This window comes from Primulina tabacum, chromosome 16, assembly GCF_025594145.1.
Source record: "Primulina tabacum isolate GXHZ01 chromosome 16, ASM2559414v2, whole genome shotgun sequence".
NCBI lineage: Eukaryota > Viridiplantae > Streptophyta > Magnoliopsida > Lamiales > Gesneriaceae > Primulina > Primulina tabacum.
In genome coordinates this window covers 33089590-33106635 of record NC_134565.1, presented here as the reverse complement: position 1 = coordinate 33106635, position 17046 = coordinate 33089590, and the positions used below count along the sequence as shown (strand labels likewise).

General features: G+C 34.4%; 3 protein-coding genes across 3 annotated transcripts; all 3 read left to right on the top strand.

The window, feature by feature from the left end:
- Positions 1-1005: 1005 nt before the first annotated feature.
- On the top strand, positions 1006-2834 carry LOC142529703 (PAN domain-containing protein At5g03700-like). Its single transcript, XM_075635313.1, has one exon. It carries the CDS (start codon positions 1231-1233, stop codon positions 2698-2700), a length of 1470 nt encoding a protein of 489 aa, XP_075491428.1. The 5' UTR covers positions 1006-1230; the 3' UTR covers positions 2701-2834.
- Positions 2835-6802: 3968 nt separating this feature from the next.
- Positions 6803-7453, top strand: LOC142528517 (uncharacterized). The gene has a single exon (XM_075633567.1). The coding sequence runs from the start codon at positions 6803-6805 to the stop codon at positions 7451-7453; it is 651 nt and encodes a 216-aa protein (XP_075489682.1).
- A 7098-nt stretch (positions 7454-14551) lies between these two features.
- Positions 14552-17046, top strand: LOC142528811 (fructose-bisphosphate aldolase 6, cytosolic). Its single transcript, XM_075633997.1, has 3 exons — positions 14552-14754; positions 15668-15895; positions 15996-17046. Exons 1-3 carry the CDS (start codon positions 14727-14729, stop codon positions 16814-16816), a joined length of 1077 nt encoding a protein of 358 aa, XP_075490112.1. The 5' UTR covers positions 14552-14726; the 3' UTR covers positions 16817-17046.

Sequence of the window (17046 nt, the reverse complement as noted above, 5' to 3'; positions counted from 1 at the left end):
AACTCGACGGGAGTTCGATTTCGAGTGGATGGATGGGAAACAACTCTCACCTCATGATAATGTAATTAAAAAAACATATTATATTTAAATATCATTTTATATATTATTTGTTTAAAATAATAAAATTATATTAAAAATTGAATATTGATTCGGCACCCTCAAATTTTACTAAAGAAACATAAATTTATAATAATTAATGCTCGAACCCGACGATTCATTAACGTGACGAGCTTTCTAAGATCTGGATTAATATTTAAAAACCAAAATTTAACGAGTCCAACTTTATTTGAAAAAAAACTATCTATATGTACTTACTGTATATTAAAGGTGTGCGAAAATTTATCTTTTTTGGTATGTAATTTAATTTTTTTTTAATTTTGGTCATTTTGTATTTTTATTTATGTAACTTGCACTTTTTTTCTATTTTTTGGTCCAGTTACGAAGTCGCAAAACTTGTATGTTTTTTTATAAAAATTTTGGTTTTTTTTACCCGAGTCGATCATATTTCCGATAAAAAAAGCACAATAATGAAAAACAAATACAAATTAAAAGATCAAAATGAAAAAAATATATATATAAAAGTCACCAAATAAAAAATGAAAACTCAATGTAATAGGACAAAAAATAGAAAAAACATGAAATTTACATGATTGAAAATAAAAATTCATCTAATAACACTAAAAATAAAAAAATTGAAATTATATAAACAAAAATGTAATTTTCCCTAAGATTGTGTGTGAAGTCACCAAATATGTGGATCTTTAGCTGATAATGGTTAACCTAGTAAAATAGTTTTTCATTAACTCAAAAATAAAATAATATTTAATTAAACTTATATTAAAACTTTATGTGTGTGTGTGTGTGTGTGTGTGTGTGTATATATTAAATACATACAGCATAGTGTGCAAGAGATGTTAGTATACAAAAAAGAATTTGCTGCATCCCCACCATCCATGCATTAATATATATTTTTTAAAAAAGAAGATATTCTTGAAGTTGCAAATAATTTAAAGCTTCCCCATCGGAATATTTTATCCCATGCATCCGAACAATAGTATAAAGAAGTCTTTGTGGTCTGCCCACTGAAGAAACCTGCAAAAAGCATTCGTAAACAGGATACCACCCACTATTTCTCTCCTTCCTTCCCAGTTTCGACATTAGCAGAATCATCAAAATTCTGCATCAGATACACCAAGAATCATCTCTCTGTGTGTGTATGCAACGGTTAAAATGGATAGATTCAGATCATTGAATCATCTCCTACTCCTCGTAATTCTTTCAGCTCTATACAGAATCAGGAGCAGCTCGCATGCCGGAGAATCCCTAACGCCTCAAGAGCTTCGAATCGGATTTAAAGCAGCTCCAGATCCGTCTGTTTCATCTTTCCAACCCATACTCAGGGATTCAACTGGTAACTACTCATTCGGTTTCCTCAGAGCTAACAAAAACCAGCTCACTCTATCTGTAATCCACGCGCCGTCATCCGTGCCGGTTTGGTCCGCAAACACGAACCCTTTGTCCAGGTGGGCCGACCCGACCGAACTTTTATTTAATGGAAGCTTAGTGTTATCCGACACCCGCACGGGAGTGTTCTGGTCAACCGACACTATCGGGGACCGTGTTTGGCTCTCCAGTGACTCGAATATCCAAATCCAGAAGCTTGATGGCGCCACTGCGTTGTGGCAAAGTTTTGATTTTCCCTCAGATACCCTTGTGGAAAACCAGAATTTCACCAGTTCCATGAGTTTGGTTTCATCGAATGGCCTTTATTCGATGCGGTTGGGTCAGGATTATTTCGGGTTATTCGCGAATTTCATGGGTTCAAACTCGGGCCTGGGCCAAATGTATCTAAAGCATGGAGCATTAGAGGCCAAAGCGGACATAGTTGATGGCCACCCTATATACCTGGTCCTCATGCCCGATGGATATCTGGGCATGTTCCAAAACGGGTCGATCCCTGTGGATGTCGAATCTTTCAACAGTTTCCAACAAAATACGTCGGCTAATCTACGGGTCAAGATCGAACCCGACGGGAACCTCAAAGGGTACTACTGGACCGGGTCGAATTGGGTATTGGATTACCAAGCAATATCCGACCCATGCGAGTTACCCAGTTCTTGCGGGTCGTACGGGCTTTGCACCCCGGGAAAGGAATGCTCCTGCTTAGACAACCGGACGGTGGACGAATCCGGAAAGTGCACCTCGCCGGACAATCGCGTTTCCGGTGACTTTTGTGGAGCATACGACAATAGATACAAAGTACTACGTAGAAGTGGGGTCGAATTGCCATTTAAAGAATCAATGGGGTACAAAAAAATGGACTCTTTGAACCAATGCGAGTCGGCATGTGAACAAAATTGCACGTGCTGGGGCGCGGTGTACAGTAACTACTCGGGGTTCTGCTACATGCTAGCATTTCCCATACAGACACTACTGGCTGTCGGGGATGACACAAAAATGGGATATTTTAAGGTGAAGGAGGGTGCAGGAAAGAAGGGGGTGAATGCATGGTTGGGGCTAGGCCTGGGATTACTATTTGGGGCAATTATGATATTTGCAGGAGTTTTGGGGCTGGGTTGGTATAGGATGAGGAGAAGAGGGGTCAAAGGGCATTCGGAAGATGTTGGTGGCGTTGGCATTGGGCCATACAAGGATTTGGGGGCTGCAAGTTTCAGGTCAATTGAATTATGCGAGAAGTGACGTAAGGGATGACGTTTGCTTTTTGGGAGTTTTGCCACTTATCCTGTGACTTTGTAATTTTTTAGTGGATGGTGGGGACAGGTGAATCCACTTGTTTTTTGTTCTATGGATACTAGGGCTGTTCATCGGTCGGTTCGATTTTCGGTTTTTTATTTCGGTTTTTTCGGTTTTGGAAATATATAATCCGATATCCGAACCATTTTTCTTCGATTCGGTTCGATTTTCTACCAAAACGGGTCGGTTATTTCGGTCGGTTAATTCGATTTTGGTATAATTATTTAAATTAATAATATAAATATATTATAAAATATAATATGTTAACTTTTCCTTAGTAAAATATTTAAACATAAGGTCTAAATTAGTTAAACAAACAACAATCAACTAAAAATTGTTTAAAATGGTTTTTCATTCACTAAATATCATAACAAAATATATAATATAAATAAAAATATAAATTTAATGAAATTTCGGTTTTTTCGGTTTTTTCGGTTTTAACATATATAATCCGAAACCGAACCAAATAAACTTCGGTTTTAACATTTATATCCGAATTACAAAATTCGGATTTCGGTTCGGTTTGGTGTTCGGATTTTTCGGTTTGGATTTTCGGTTTTATCCGAAGTTTGAACACCCCTAATGGATACTGGTAAAAATTTGAAGATTATTAATTTTTTATTATATTTTCCTTGACCTCCTATGCCACACATTCTATTCAATTTATATACTAATAATATCATAAATATGTGAACAAGTTAGGATTTGTATCTGAAGTTGTTCATCTGAATATAGACTTCAAATTAATTCAATACATATATTTGGTGCTGAATGTAGATTTCATGTTAACATTCTTAAATGGTGTATCCAAGGTATATATTTAATAATATATGTGAAATCTATTCAAAAATCGACGAATAATATATGTGAAATCTATTCAAAAATCGATGAACATTACCTATATTGATAAATTTTCGAGTTTCTTGTTGTAATGCCATGAGGATAATATCTCATTACCATGTTTTACATTAATCCTAAAATGACGGATACATACTAACTCCACCCAAAAGTTAGCTCAAGAAAGAAAGATTCTTCAAGTCTATATATAAATCCCAAAAACTTAATTCAGCTGATGTGAGACATTTAACACGCTCCTCTTGTTTAAAAATCAACATGTGGATCTTGAAGTTTACAATATATTTAACAAGTTGTCCATAGTGGCAGTCTAACACTTAGCAATGAGCCGGAGCTCTAATACAATGTTAAGATCATGAACTTGGGCTTAACTCCATTCAAAAGCTCGCTCAAATGAAGAAAATTGTCCAAGTCCATACATACAATTCAGAAAATCTATTCCAGTCGATGTAAGACATTTAACATCGTGTTTTGATGAATATCCAACTCCATGTGTTTACTACGAGAAGAGATGTCAGAGGTGACATCGTTGGGGTGCAACATGTATCATAGCAAGAAAATCGATCGACACTTGGTGGAATTAGGTCTTTGTAAAAATTTAAAAGATTTAAGTTGCATATTTATCATTGACTGTAACTTTTAATAAAATACCAATCGTTTAATCCTATAAAAACTTTTCTCTAATTATTAGCTAGTAAACAATATAGTTGGCAATTATTGAAATGTAATAAAAAAGAGTGGCAATGCAGGGATAAATATTCTTTAGGGCTATAGTGGGCTTCTATTTAAGAGATTCAAAATAATTAAAAGTGCTGTAAATTTTTGCTCTTGCATACGCGTTGTTTTGATGAAATTTATTTGTACAAATCAGTCTCACGTTATCGACCTCTCAAGTACAAATACCCATTTCGGATTTTTTTTTTTAATATTTACAATCGTTGTGTGTTGTAAAAAGTGAGCTTTTTTCATGTTTGAAAGAATAAAAATAGCAATTCTTGAAAGTAATTTATTAACTTTAATCAATTATTTGCCGTTGGATCAGACTAAATTGGGTTGGGAAAAAAATAAATATTTTAAGTCGTATTTATTGTCGTATTACTAAAAATTCATGAAATTCTCTAATGAGTTTTTAAAATATTTTGTATAGAAAACAATTTAAATTGCTTGCTTGGTTATTACTTGAATATTTGTTGATGAGCCATTGATTCTTGAACCTTGATAATTAATTGTTGAGTTATTGATTGACTTGCTTGTTTATTTGTTTGATTGTCATTTTAATATAATTTTAGAGATATATATATATATATATGTATGTATATATATAATTTAATACATTTTTGGTAACCATAAATAATTTATTACATTAAATTTAAGGCAATTAACTCTAATTTTTGGATCCGTCCTTTTTTAGTGTGTATGAAAAATATAATTTTATTATTGAGAATACATGCATGCCCTCGAATCATGTTCACGTTGGTCCTCTGTGGTTTCTTGTTCCTTAAAATTGCTCACAATGCATGAAATCCTCAATTCCAAGAACATGGATGGGAATGATTTCGTATCCACTTGGTATTTTATCAATATTTGTCCCTCCCATAATTATAATAATAATGTAGCGAAATATGCATGCTATGGTCCATGTACGATGTATCCCAATTCGTGGGATCATTTAAATCCATAGATCTGAAATTCATAACTTCAAATCTCTGCTCCAATTAACATCATGAAATTTAAATGAGCAAAATCAGATTGAATAATTAATTCTGAATGCACTTTTCCATATATATATATATATATATATATATATATATATATATATATAACTACACATGGATTAGCCAAAAAAATGCCAGACCCTCATCCAAATCACAATTTTTCTACATATTAGACGTCAAGAAATTGATATGATGCTTCAAATAAAATCAAACCAGATGCATGTTAGTGAGATATCATTAATGATGCCGATGATTTATAGCCCGTTCGACATTAAAATACAAGTCTAAAATGAGATTTCAAGTTTGAGACTCAACTATAAAAAAAACGATTTTTTTCCTCATAAAAAAACATTAATGGCAAAAAAAAAAATTTCTTTATCTCAGAAAATCATAGATAAATTTGGCCAAAAAACTTTGATCATTACACTTGACTTTGGCCCAACTCTTAACTGTCAAAAATAATTTACTATCATTACCACGATCTGTTGCCTCGCGATGATTATGAATGGCATGCGGAGTAGAAATAGTTAACCTTGATGTTAAAGTCTCAAGATTTCATGTGACGAAAACGATGTTGGAAATGTGATGTTTTTATTAGGTTGATTGGACAATGATTCATCAAGCTTCCTTGTCTATTCAGAAATATCTTAAAAGTCATTAACATTAATATTCTGACGTGTGATGTTTTACCAGAAAACTATAGCTTGTTGTAACGGTGCAACTTAAATATTTACTTCACAATAATATCTTTTCCTCTTCCAATTTGCAATCCTGAGTGTTATGTTTTGTTGATTATAAATGCGAGAAAAAACAATCAAAATGTGAATTCAGGAGTCCTATTTTTTTGAAAATTTTCCCATCATGATTTGAATAAGATAGTTCCGGATTTGTAAAATTTAGTATTTAATGACATGATTATGGATTAAATCATGGAGTCTAGCTATATAGATCAAGATGATATAATTTGTTGCTAAATATTAATTAATTAGCATATGTTACCTGGATTTCTTCTTAATTTCTTCAAACTAATCGTTTTCTGAGTTGAAAAAAGTAGGCCACACAAATCTGACAAAACGGACTGTTGAAAAATAAGTTAAGGATTCAGTGTTATTATATAAGGCTTCAAAGATTGATTCATTTCCTGCAAACTCAATTCAAACCTCTATACACATCAGATTTTAGTAGCTTAAAAAGTTTCCGATACAATGAAAAACATTTCAATTTGTCACGGCAAAAGTGCAGCAAAAGTGTCAAATTCTTCCTCTCCCTGTATCCCTTCTAACAAGGAATCACATCATAAATCCCCCCACTTGATCCCTTCGATCCAAAATGAAGTCACATGTATTTACAAAGTCAAACTCTCTACTCAGAAGCAATTCTTGATTAGTCTCAAATGGTGCAATCATCTGTTTAAACATGGGTTTTGTATCAGCATCGATGAGCACCCACTATCCTCTTCAAAATCCTGCAAAAACTCCATGATCATCCGCAAAATCCGAGGCACGGAAGCCTTTGAAGCATGCAGTTCGAAAGTTGAAATGTTTTGGGATCTTTGTCGTGCTGAATATGGTTCCGGACCTGAACCAATCAACGGGTTTTACGTGTTATTATTGATCAGCTCGGAGCTAAGCTTAATTCTAGGAAACATAGATCATGAAGAGATGGAATTCAAGAAACAAGAAGTATCCGAGTTTTCATTAATTTCGCGGAGAGAACGCTTTTCGGGGAACTGTCTATATTCAACCAGGGCTAAATTCTGCGAAACTGGCATGTGCCACGACATCTTGATCAAGTGCGTTGGAGAAGGCGAAAATACGAGGTCCGGGGATCCTGTTTTATTGGTTTACATTGACAAGAAGAAGGTGATCGAGGTGAAGAGGTTGTGCTGGAATTTTAGAGGTAATGGAACTATTTTCTTGGATGGAATAATGGTGGATATGATGTGGGATGTTCATGACTGGTTCTTCAGCTCACCAAATGGTACTAATAACTATGGGGTTTTCATGTTTAGGAGGAGGAGTGAATTGAATAATTGGCTGTGGCTGGAAGGAAAGGATTTTGATCGGAATGACAAGGAAGACAAATTTGAGTTTTGTTTGCTGATTTATGCTTGTAAAAGTCTAAATTAACTATATCTTTTTTTAAAAAAAAAAATTTTTAATTAAACTTTAGACTTATAAGTATCGGGAAAAAAGTTATTTATTTATATATATTTTTGGTTTTTCAATTTAGTTTTACAGGTATGCATGTTTTTCTTTACTACTTTCTTTGTTCTTTGGATTGAAGTCTTATTTTTCTTGGGGAATTGCAGCAAGTGAGAATTTTGATGTTACACATACTAATTATCACTTGAAGATGATGTATTAAATTTACTAATTTCTGATATTAAAAAAAGTTTTTTAAGACATGAATGTTGCAAGTTTTATTTTATGATAATAGAATTTGTAAAATCACACATTTTATTTGCACGATTTTTCGGTTAAATCCATTTCGGAAGGCAATTAAAGTAGTCCAACGGTCTGGGTTGGGCCGTCGGCTCACCTAAAGTTTCTCCTAAATAAATAAAAATAGAATTCGGTCTAAACTCTTATTATAAATAAAAATAAAAATGGTTAAACTAAATATTCATACATTAGAAGATCCAGTGCGTACTTTCGGCAAGTCTATCCCACACAACACAAAATTTGCTGTGTTAGAATTTTTCTCAAAAATCATGTTTCTGCGTATATATATGAACATGATAAAATAATATGTGAAGTAGATCGAGTATTACCTCCGACCATTGAAATTTTTTAATTTCTCTGCGTTTCCTCTGATTGATGTCTTCTAAGCACTCTAATTCTCTCCTTAGATGGTGTATTTTTCTTATGAGATGTGTGGTTAGGGATTTCAATAACCGGTATTTATAGGACTCTCGTACCATCAATGAGTGATTGCGGGAGCCTTGTTGTCAAAATAAGAGGCGCATCCGCGTCTCAATTTTCTAAAATTGAGGCAGCGTACGCATGTTTTGTCAGAAGATGTAGACAATGGCAGCCACCATTTTCTACACGTTTATTCTTCTTCTAATATGTGTCACTTTTTCTTACGAAATGAGCTTTACCTGACTAACATACTTCATCAGCTCAAAGATTTATCCGGTGCTTACAATAAGTCACTACTGCCAAAAACGCTATACGACAACGGATTTTATCCGTTGTCGCATATGTTTTAAAACTTTTGTAACTGAGGGTATTGTTGAAAGTGCGTTCAACGACAACGAAAAATCCGTTGTCGTAGCTATTATTTGCGACGATTTATCAAAACCGTCGCTAATTATGATATACCGTCGTTAAAATCAGCGACGAATATCATAAAAAATCGTCGCTAATTAGCGACGGTATAATTTTAGCGACGGTCTTCCATAAAGTCTGTCGCTAATTTTAGCGATTGTTTTTCTTGATATCCGTCATTAAGTTTTTCAGTAAAATGAAAAAAATTACTTTTAATAATTTAATAAATCTAAAAAAAGTTTACAATCTGACTATGCTAACAATATTCATGATCTTAACTAACATTTAAAAATCTAAAATTTACCCTAAATCGAAACTAAAAAAATATAAGAGAGAAAAATTTTAAGTGTTGTGAAATGATGTGGAGAAAAATAGATCGAAAACGTTGATATTTATAGACAATTTGTGACGGTTTTTTGTGAATAGTGACGGTAATTTGATAGCGACGGTTGTTTATTAATCCCTCGCAATTAGCGACGGTTAAACAAAAACTGTCGCGATTAGCGACGGTTGTTTATTAAATCGTCGCTAATTTAAAAATTGCGACGGTTTTCCTTAAACTGTCACTAAATTTACCGACGGTTTCACGCTAATTTAAAAATTGCGCCCAAAGACTGGTTTGACCCCCAAAAAAACGCTATAAGACAACATTTTGTCATCAAACCGTTGTTAAAAAATATACGACAACGGTTTTAGTGAAAAATCGTTGTCGTATGTGCGTTGTTGAAGGGTTTTTTCTTGTAGTGAATACGACTACTTTAGCCTTTATGACCTTCAAAACTCACTCAATTTTTAATTTATCACCACCCATGCGTCAAATTTCATTGTTGTTTGACATCAACAATGTATGCGAAATTGCAGTCTAATTAAATTAAGACTAGCACAAAGTCAACTTAAAAAATTCAACAATTTCTTTTTATAATACGTGAGTTTGAGGTTGCCAGTATTTAGACATTTTATTCAAGAATTTTGTGTTGCCATGTCATAGGTCACGCGTGATTCTAAAGCTTATTCTTTTCCTGTACATTTTTTTTGGATGCGGGCCAATTTTTTTTTTTTTTTTTTTTGGTTGGTTAGCTTTGTAACAAACAATTTGATGATTCATTAATAAAGTTACAAATTTTACCTCTCAATTTTTTTTATTAAACGGTAATAATTTCTGAAATCTTCTTTAGATATAAATTTAATTTTAAGTATATCTGGTAAATTAACTGAAAACGAAAGGGTAAATAAAATAATGATAGTTTGGAAAAAAAATAGAGGAAAAAAAATCTAATTGTATGATTCTGTATGAAATGGTCGATTAAAAAATGTGAAATAACGAAACTTTAGAAGGAAAAAATTTGAGCAAAGTTTTTAAAATTTATTCATAATAATAATAAATTATAAAAATTTGAGTATAATAAATTAAATGAGTAGGTCTCTTGTGAGACGGTTTCACGAATCTTTATCTGTGAGACGGGTCAACCCTACCGATATTCACAATAAAAAGTAATACTCTTAGCATAAAAGTAATATTTTTTCATGGATAACCCAAATAAGATATTCGTCTCACAAAATACGACCCATGAGACTGTTTTACACAAATTTTTGCCTAAATTAAAATGCACCAACTGGATTGAATTTCCTTTGAAGGTTCGAAACCATTGAACTACTTGGGTAATGCCCCTTGGTGGTTGCAAAAAGTTGCTCCAGCCCACAGCATTTTTTGTCCAAATTTAGGTCTCAATTTTAATAATCCTAACAAACTAAATTCCGAGATCGGCATCAATCCTTTGGTTTTCCAATTTTGCCCCACCCACCTAACAAATATCACCTCCTAATTTCTATTTTTTATTTTAAAAAATATTGGAGTGGAGTTATAGATGAAATGGGTGAGAGCGGAGTGTAATGGTCATACATTTCATTTATTTTATCAATATATTTTTCGATCGAGTATGTCGTATATGACTTGTCTTATGTGGTTTTCTATATTGATGTTAAGTCCTGATGGTATAATACACACATGAAAAATAATGACTATAAGATCTCCAGTCATAAAACAAATAAGATTAATAAAAAATATGTATTATTTTTCTTAAAAAATTTGTTATGTAAGTAAATAACTTATTTATGTGAAAGATTGCTTGATCAAAATAAAGTATATAAAGTGTGATATGTAATACCATTTGACATATAAAAATAAAACATCAGTAAAATCACACGTCATTTCCCAACTTTTGAATAAAAATTGTGTTCGTTCTTTAGTTAAGAAGATCACAGAAAAAGCATCGGAATATAACTCATATTGTAAAGATGTAGAAGTGGCATCATATATACATTTGCACCAATATAATATATAGGAGACATTTTATATTGAAAAATAATTTTGAAAAATTACGATTTTTCTATCTAGTTCATCCCATCGTTAAATCAAAGTGCGGTAACAGTATATATACATTTAGAACTCATTTTAATTTAGTTTTTATCACATTAGTTCTTTTAAGTTGCAGCTCTGATAGAAATTTACGATTTTCATGTTATCATGTATATGTTTTGCCGCTATACAATGACCACTATGGCTATAACACAAACTTTTTTCATTGAATAATACAAGAACTATAATGAAGAAAAAACTTAAATTACACAAACAAAATCTATACATATTTTTAACTTTGGTAAAAAAAAATTGTGTGTACATATACATACATACATACATACACACACACTTATTAAAAAGGGAAATAGTAGGGGTAAAATTAGGCATGCTTAACGGACCGGTTCGGACTGGAACCGACCCGGAACCGGTCCGTTAAGCTCGGAACCGGATCCGGAATGAAAGAACCGGACCCGAAACCATATACAATTCATTGGTTTGTGGGTTGAACCGGTTCAACATATTCTGAACCGGTTCAACCGGTTCCGGGTTCGGTTTCAAACCGGTTCAGGACCGTATCCGGAACCGGACTCGGAACCGGTCCCAAACCCGAATTCAAAATTTTAAAAAAAAAAAATAAAAGAAAATAGCCTTTTGGGCCAACGGAAATGCAGCCGTTGGGCTGCATTTTTCAGCCCAACGGCTGCATTTGCAGCCGTTGGACACTGCAGATTTCAGTAGCCGTTTTTTTTTATCAATTTGGCCCCCAATTTTGGGGGACAAAGTGCAAATATACAATCTTTTTTATAACCCCAAAATTCATCTATAAATACAAGTCATTTTTTACATTTCACATATCAATTTTCTCTCAACTTTTCATTTCTCTACAATCAATATCTTTCTTTGCTATCATATCTCCAAATATATTCAATAATTGTGTTATAATTTTATCTATAATCCGTATTATTTTTATTGTTATATATTTACTATTTCGCAATTTATTCATTTAAACAATTCGAATTTCAATGGCATCATCTTCAAATCGTCGTGATGGTAGTGGCGAATACGCTCCCGACTTTGGTGAACATTTTGGCTACATCCCTGATTTTGATGAAGTTGAACCTGGCCACGAGGATGAAGAAGCCATGGAATTCCCCAACAAAGATGTAGGGACGCCATCGTCTAATCGAGCAAGCAACACAATCTCAACGAGCACGACGACAGCCCGTGCAAAGCGAAGCAAAGTTTGGGATCACTTTGATATTGAACAACAAGGTACGAATAACTCTTTTGCCGTTTGTAAAATTTGCAAAACGAGGTATTCTTACAAAACGGGTGGTGGTTTCGGTGGTACCGGAACTTTGAAAAAACATTTAGTTAAGGTACATAAACTTGACCCTGATACGCTACAACCATTCGGTAGGGAACCAATACAACAACAAATTAATCCTTTTAGTGGTAAAGCTTTTACAATTACAAAAGAAATTTCTCGGAAAGCCATCGTAAAGTTTGTTACCAAATGTTGTCAACCTTTTATAATAGCTGAACAAGAAGGTTTTGTTGAATTTACTAGTACTATTCAACCTGGTTTCACAATATTTCTAGGCACACACTTAAGAAATATTGTTTTGATATTTACAAAGAATATAAAGAAACACTAAAATCGCATCTTTCAAATATTTCTTGTAGAGTTAGTTTGACAACTGATATTTGGACTAATTTAATATCTTGTTGTTACATGTCATTGGATTGACGAAACTTGGACTATGCAAAAAAGAATTTTAGCGCTAGATCATTTAGAATCGTCTCACAACGCATACACTATCGCTAGATATGTTTTAAATGTTGTTAAGATTTATGGCATACAAAATAAAATAATGTCGATAACTTTAGATAATGCGAGTGCCAATACTCTTGCAATTAAATATCTTAAAGATTCACTAAAACCAATTTTAGAAGGTAATTTGCTTCATGTTAGATGTACGTGTCATATTATCAACTTATGTGTTAAATGTGCATGTGATGAACAAATGTCCACTGTAATAGAAAAATTCAAATTATGTGGGAAATTATTACGTGAAAGAAGATATGGACGTGACTGGAAAACACTAGTCGAATCAACCGGAATTAAATTTAAAAAATTTCTTCTTCCTATTGAAACTAGATGGAATTCTTTATATCACTTGCTTCATACTTTATTGCGTTTTCAAGATTTAGTTACTCCGTATTATAATAATATTACAACACAAGCTTTAATACTAACAGACGATGATTGGAATATTTTGAGTAAATGTGTTTCTTTGTTAGAAATTTTTAAAGAAGCAACCGAAAAATTTTCTGGCATTAACTACCCTACTTCAACCATGTTTCTACCTTTGCTTTTCAATATGTTTTATAAATTTATTGAATATCGCGATGATTCTGTTATGCGTGATTTTGTTTCAAATATGGAAAACAAATTTTTAAAATCTTGGGAAACTATCCCAATTGTGCATGGTTTAGCAACATTACTTGATCCTACTCAAAATCAAGGAGGATTAGACGTGTTTTTTGAATATTATGGTAAATTTCTTAAGAAGAATGTTGACGATCAAAAGAAGTCAATCATGCATTCTCTCCAAGAATTGTTTGATTTGTATGCTAGTGAACAATGTGATGAACCGAGTGCGCAGCCGGAGGAGATGCCGACATATAAGAGCAAAAGTGGAGCACTGAACTTCTTTCAAAGTTTGAAACGACAAAAGTTCAAAGGAAAATCGGTGACAACAACCAATTACAATGAGATCCAAATTTATCTAAGTCAATATATTGAGACTACGGATAATTTCGATGTTCTTGATTGGTGGAAAGTAAATTCTAAACTTTATCCAGTGTTATCTGCAATTGCAAGAGATGTCCTACCCATTCAAAGTTCAAGTGTTGCTTCCGAATCAGCATTTTCAGTATGTGGAAGGATCATTGGTGACCAAAGAACTAATTTAAAGCCAGAAACACTTTCCATGCTAACGTGCCTACAAGATTGGTTTGCAGCAGAAAAAAAGAATAGGACCTCTGGCGCGATCGACAAATTCCAAAGCTCAAGTTCCGACGAAGATCCAGAATATTCCAAATATATTTTAATAAATCGTGATGAATTTTAGATGTTCAATTATAAAAATAAATGTTTAAGTTATTCTGTTATATTTTTTTTATGTAATCACAATTATTTGCAATCAAAATACTAAATAAAAAATTGTCCATTAATATTACTAATTTTAATTATATAGTAAAATATAATAAATTAAAGTTCGGAACCGGTTTAAACCGAACCGGAACCGGTTTATTCGAATCCGAACCGATCTTGGTTTGGATTGGTTCCAAGTTTTTCAACTTGGAACCGGAACCGAAGCGGTCTTGGTTTGGATTGGTTCCAAGTTTTTCAACTTGGAACCGGAACCGGTTCCAAAACCGGTTCCTAATCGGTTCGGACCGGTTCCGAACTCACCGAATCAAGAACCGGTGGGAACCGGTCCAAAACCGGTCCGTTGGAACCGATAAGCATGCCTAGGTAAAATGGTGACACGAATAATTTACTAATTTATTTAAGACAGGTTTACTTTACTTGGAGGAGGGGTCGAGATTAGGAAGCGGAAGCGGTAATACCAACGACCCAAACTCACTCACGCTCTGTATAAGAACCCTAACCTATCCCTCCTTTCATCCCACCAAACTCTCACCTCTCTCACTCTCTCCTTTCACGCTATTCTTCTCGTCTCGTATACTACGCTATCGACGATGTCTTGCTACAGGGGAAAGTACGCTGGTAAATTTTCGATTTACCTTGTTCTTGTGCCGGATCGTGGTTTTTTTTGCTCTCGATTTGCCGTTTGTTTCTTTAATTTGGTAATTTGGAGATCTAGTTGATGATATATGTTGTTCTGATCTATTCTGGTGTGGTTTTTGGTGTATCAATTGATGTGGTTGTGTGTGTGACTCCAATATGCTACTGGATTTTTTTATTTGCGCGGTGTTGGTGCTGATTTGTTACCCTTAGATTAGATAGACCTTTGATTTTGGGCTGAGTATTGATTACCGCTGTTGATTTATTTGTCTTTCTTCCTTCAATTTAGCGTATGATGGGAGTTTCTGTGGCTGATGATATGCATTTGATCCCTTCTGGGTTCATCGATTGATCTAGATTTCCCTTCATTAGTTTAGATACCGGCCTGAATTTGTTACATGGATTTTATATCTTACTGTTTTATGACAGAGAATATTTCACAGATGATTGGGGGGACAGCTATGAATCGTGAGTATGGTCTGGAGTTTTGGATCTGGATTCTTTTGTTTGTGTTTGTAGTTAGTGAATTATTCAGATCTCTATCAAATGTTTAATTAGTAAGGATATATCTTTGAGGGTCAGTTTGTTACTTTCCATTGTGCATAACTACTCTACTTTTAATGCTTCTATATTGGTCAAGTTGTTTTTTCTTCGGTACTTGTAGTTCAGAAATTCAAATCGGTAATTATTTGGCATGTTAAATGGTTATCATCGACCATGATACTGGAGCGAGCATGCTATCGATTTTTAATTCTTGGAATTATGATGTTCCTTATTTTAATTTTGCATGTTTACAAATTATCTATAATATTTGTTAGATGTTTGCTTTTGCATCTTTTTCACCTATAATATTATTCCGCTTCCTTAAAGTTTAAAAAGTTTTTTATTTATGTAGATGAGCTCATTGCCAATGCTGCATACATTGGCACCCCCGGAAAGGGTATCCTTGCCGCTGATGAGTCTACTGGTACAATAGGAAAACGTCTATCCAGCATTAATGTGGAGAATGTTGAAACAAATAGAAGGGCTCTTCGTGAGCTTCTTTTCACGACCCCTGGTGCTCTTCAGTACCTCAGCGGAGTTATCCTCTTTGAGGAAACTCTATATCAGAAAACAGCTGCAGGTATATATATCACAGGGAGGGGTTTTTGTTGTGATTTCCTTTAAATGTAAATGCCCATTTTTGTCTTTTAATATGAACTGTTGGTATTCTGAACTTACAGGTAAGCCCTTCGTTGATGTCATGAAAGAGGGTGGCGTCCTCCCCGGTATCAAGGTAGACAAGGGTACTGTTGAGCTTGCTGGTACCGATGGTGAGACCACAACTCAAGGGCTCGATGGCCTTGCCCAACGTTGCCAACAGTATTATACTGCTGGTGCTAGGTTTGCCAAATGGAGAGCTGTGCTCAAAATCGGTCCCAATGAACCATCACAGCTCGCAATCAATGAAAACGCCAACGGTCTGGCTCGTTACGCCATCATCTGCCAAGAAAATGGCTTGGTACCCATTGTCGAGCCTGAGATCCTCGTTGACGGTTCTCATGACATCAAAAAGTGTGCCGATGTTACAGAACGTGTGCTAGCTGCTTGTTACAAGGCACTCAATGACCACCATGTTCTCCTTGAGGGAACTCTCTTGAAACCAAACATGGTGACTCCTGGCTCTGATTCTGCCAAGGTTGCTCCTGAGGTTATTGCTGAGTATACAGTTCGTGCCTTGCAACGCACTATGCCTGCTGCAGTCCCTGCCGTTGTGTTTTTATCTGGTGGGCAGAGCGAGGAAGAGGCAACAGTCAACCTCAATGCCATGAACAAACTTAAAACCAAGAAACCATGGAGTCTTTCTTTCTCGTTTGGACGTGCCCTACAGCAGAGTACCCTTAAGAGTTGGTCTGGAAAAGAAGAAAACATCCCAAAGGCACAAGCTGCATTCCTGGCACGATGCAAGGCAAACTCTGAAGCAACACTTGGGACTTATCAAGGTGGTGGCTCTTTGAGCGAGGGCGCATCCGAGAGCCTCCATGTTAAGGACTACAAATACTAGGCGAAATTTTGTTCTCCCTTGAAACTTTTCAGGCGTGCTGTAGGAGAAAACAGAGTCCTAATTTTAGGTAGTTCTTGTTTTTAGTTTTTTTTGTTTGAATAAGCCTGTGAAACATCAACCCTCCGAGATTGGATGGGTGCTATGTGTATTTTGCTTTTTGGTGTGTTGTCAAAAGACTTGCCATTGATGGCTGTTGAATTGGTGATTTTAATTTTGAATCCGTTCTGGAA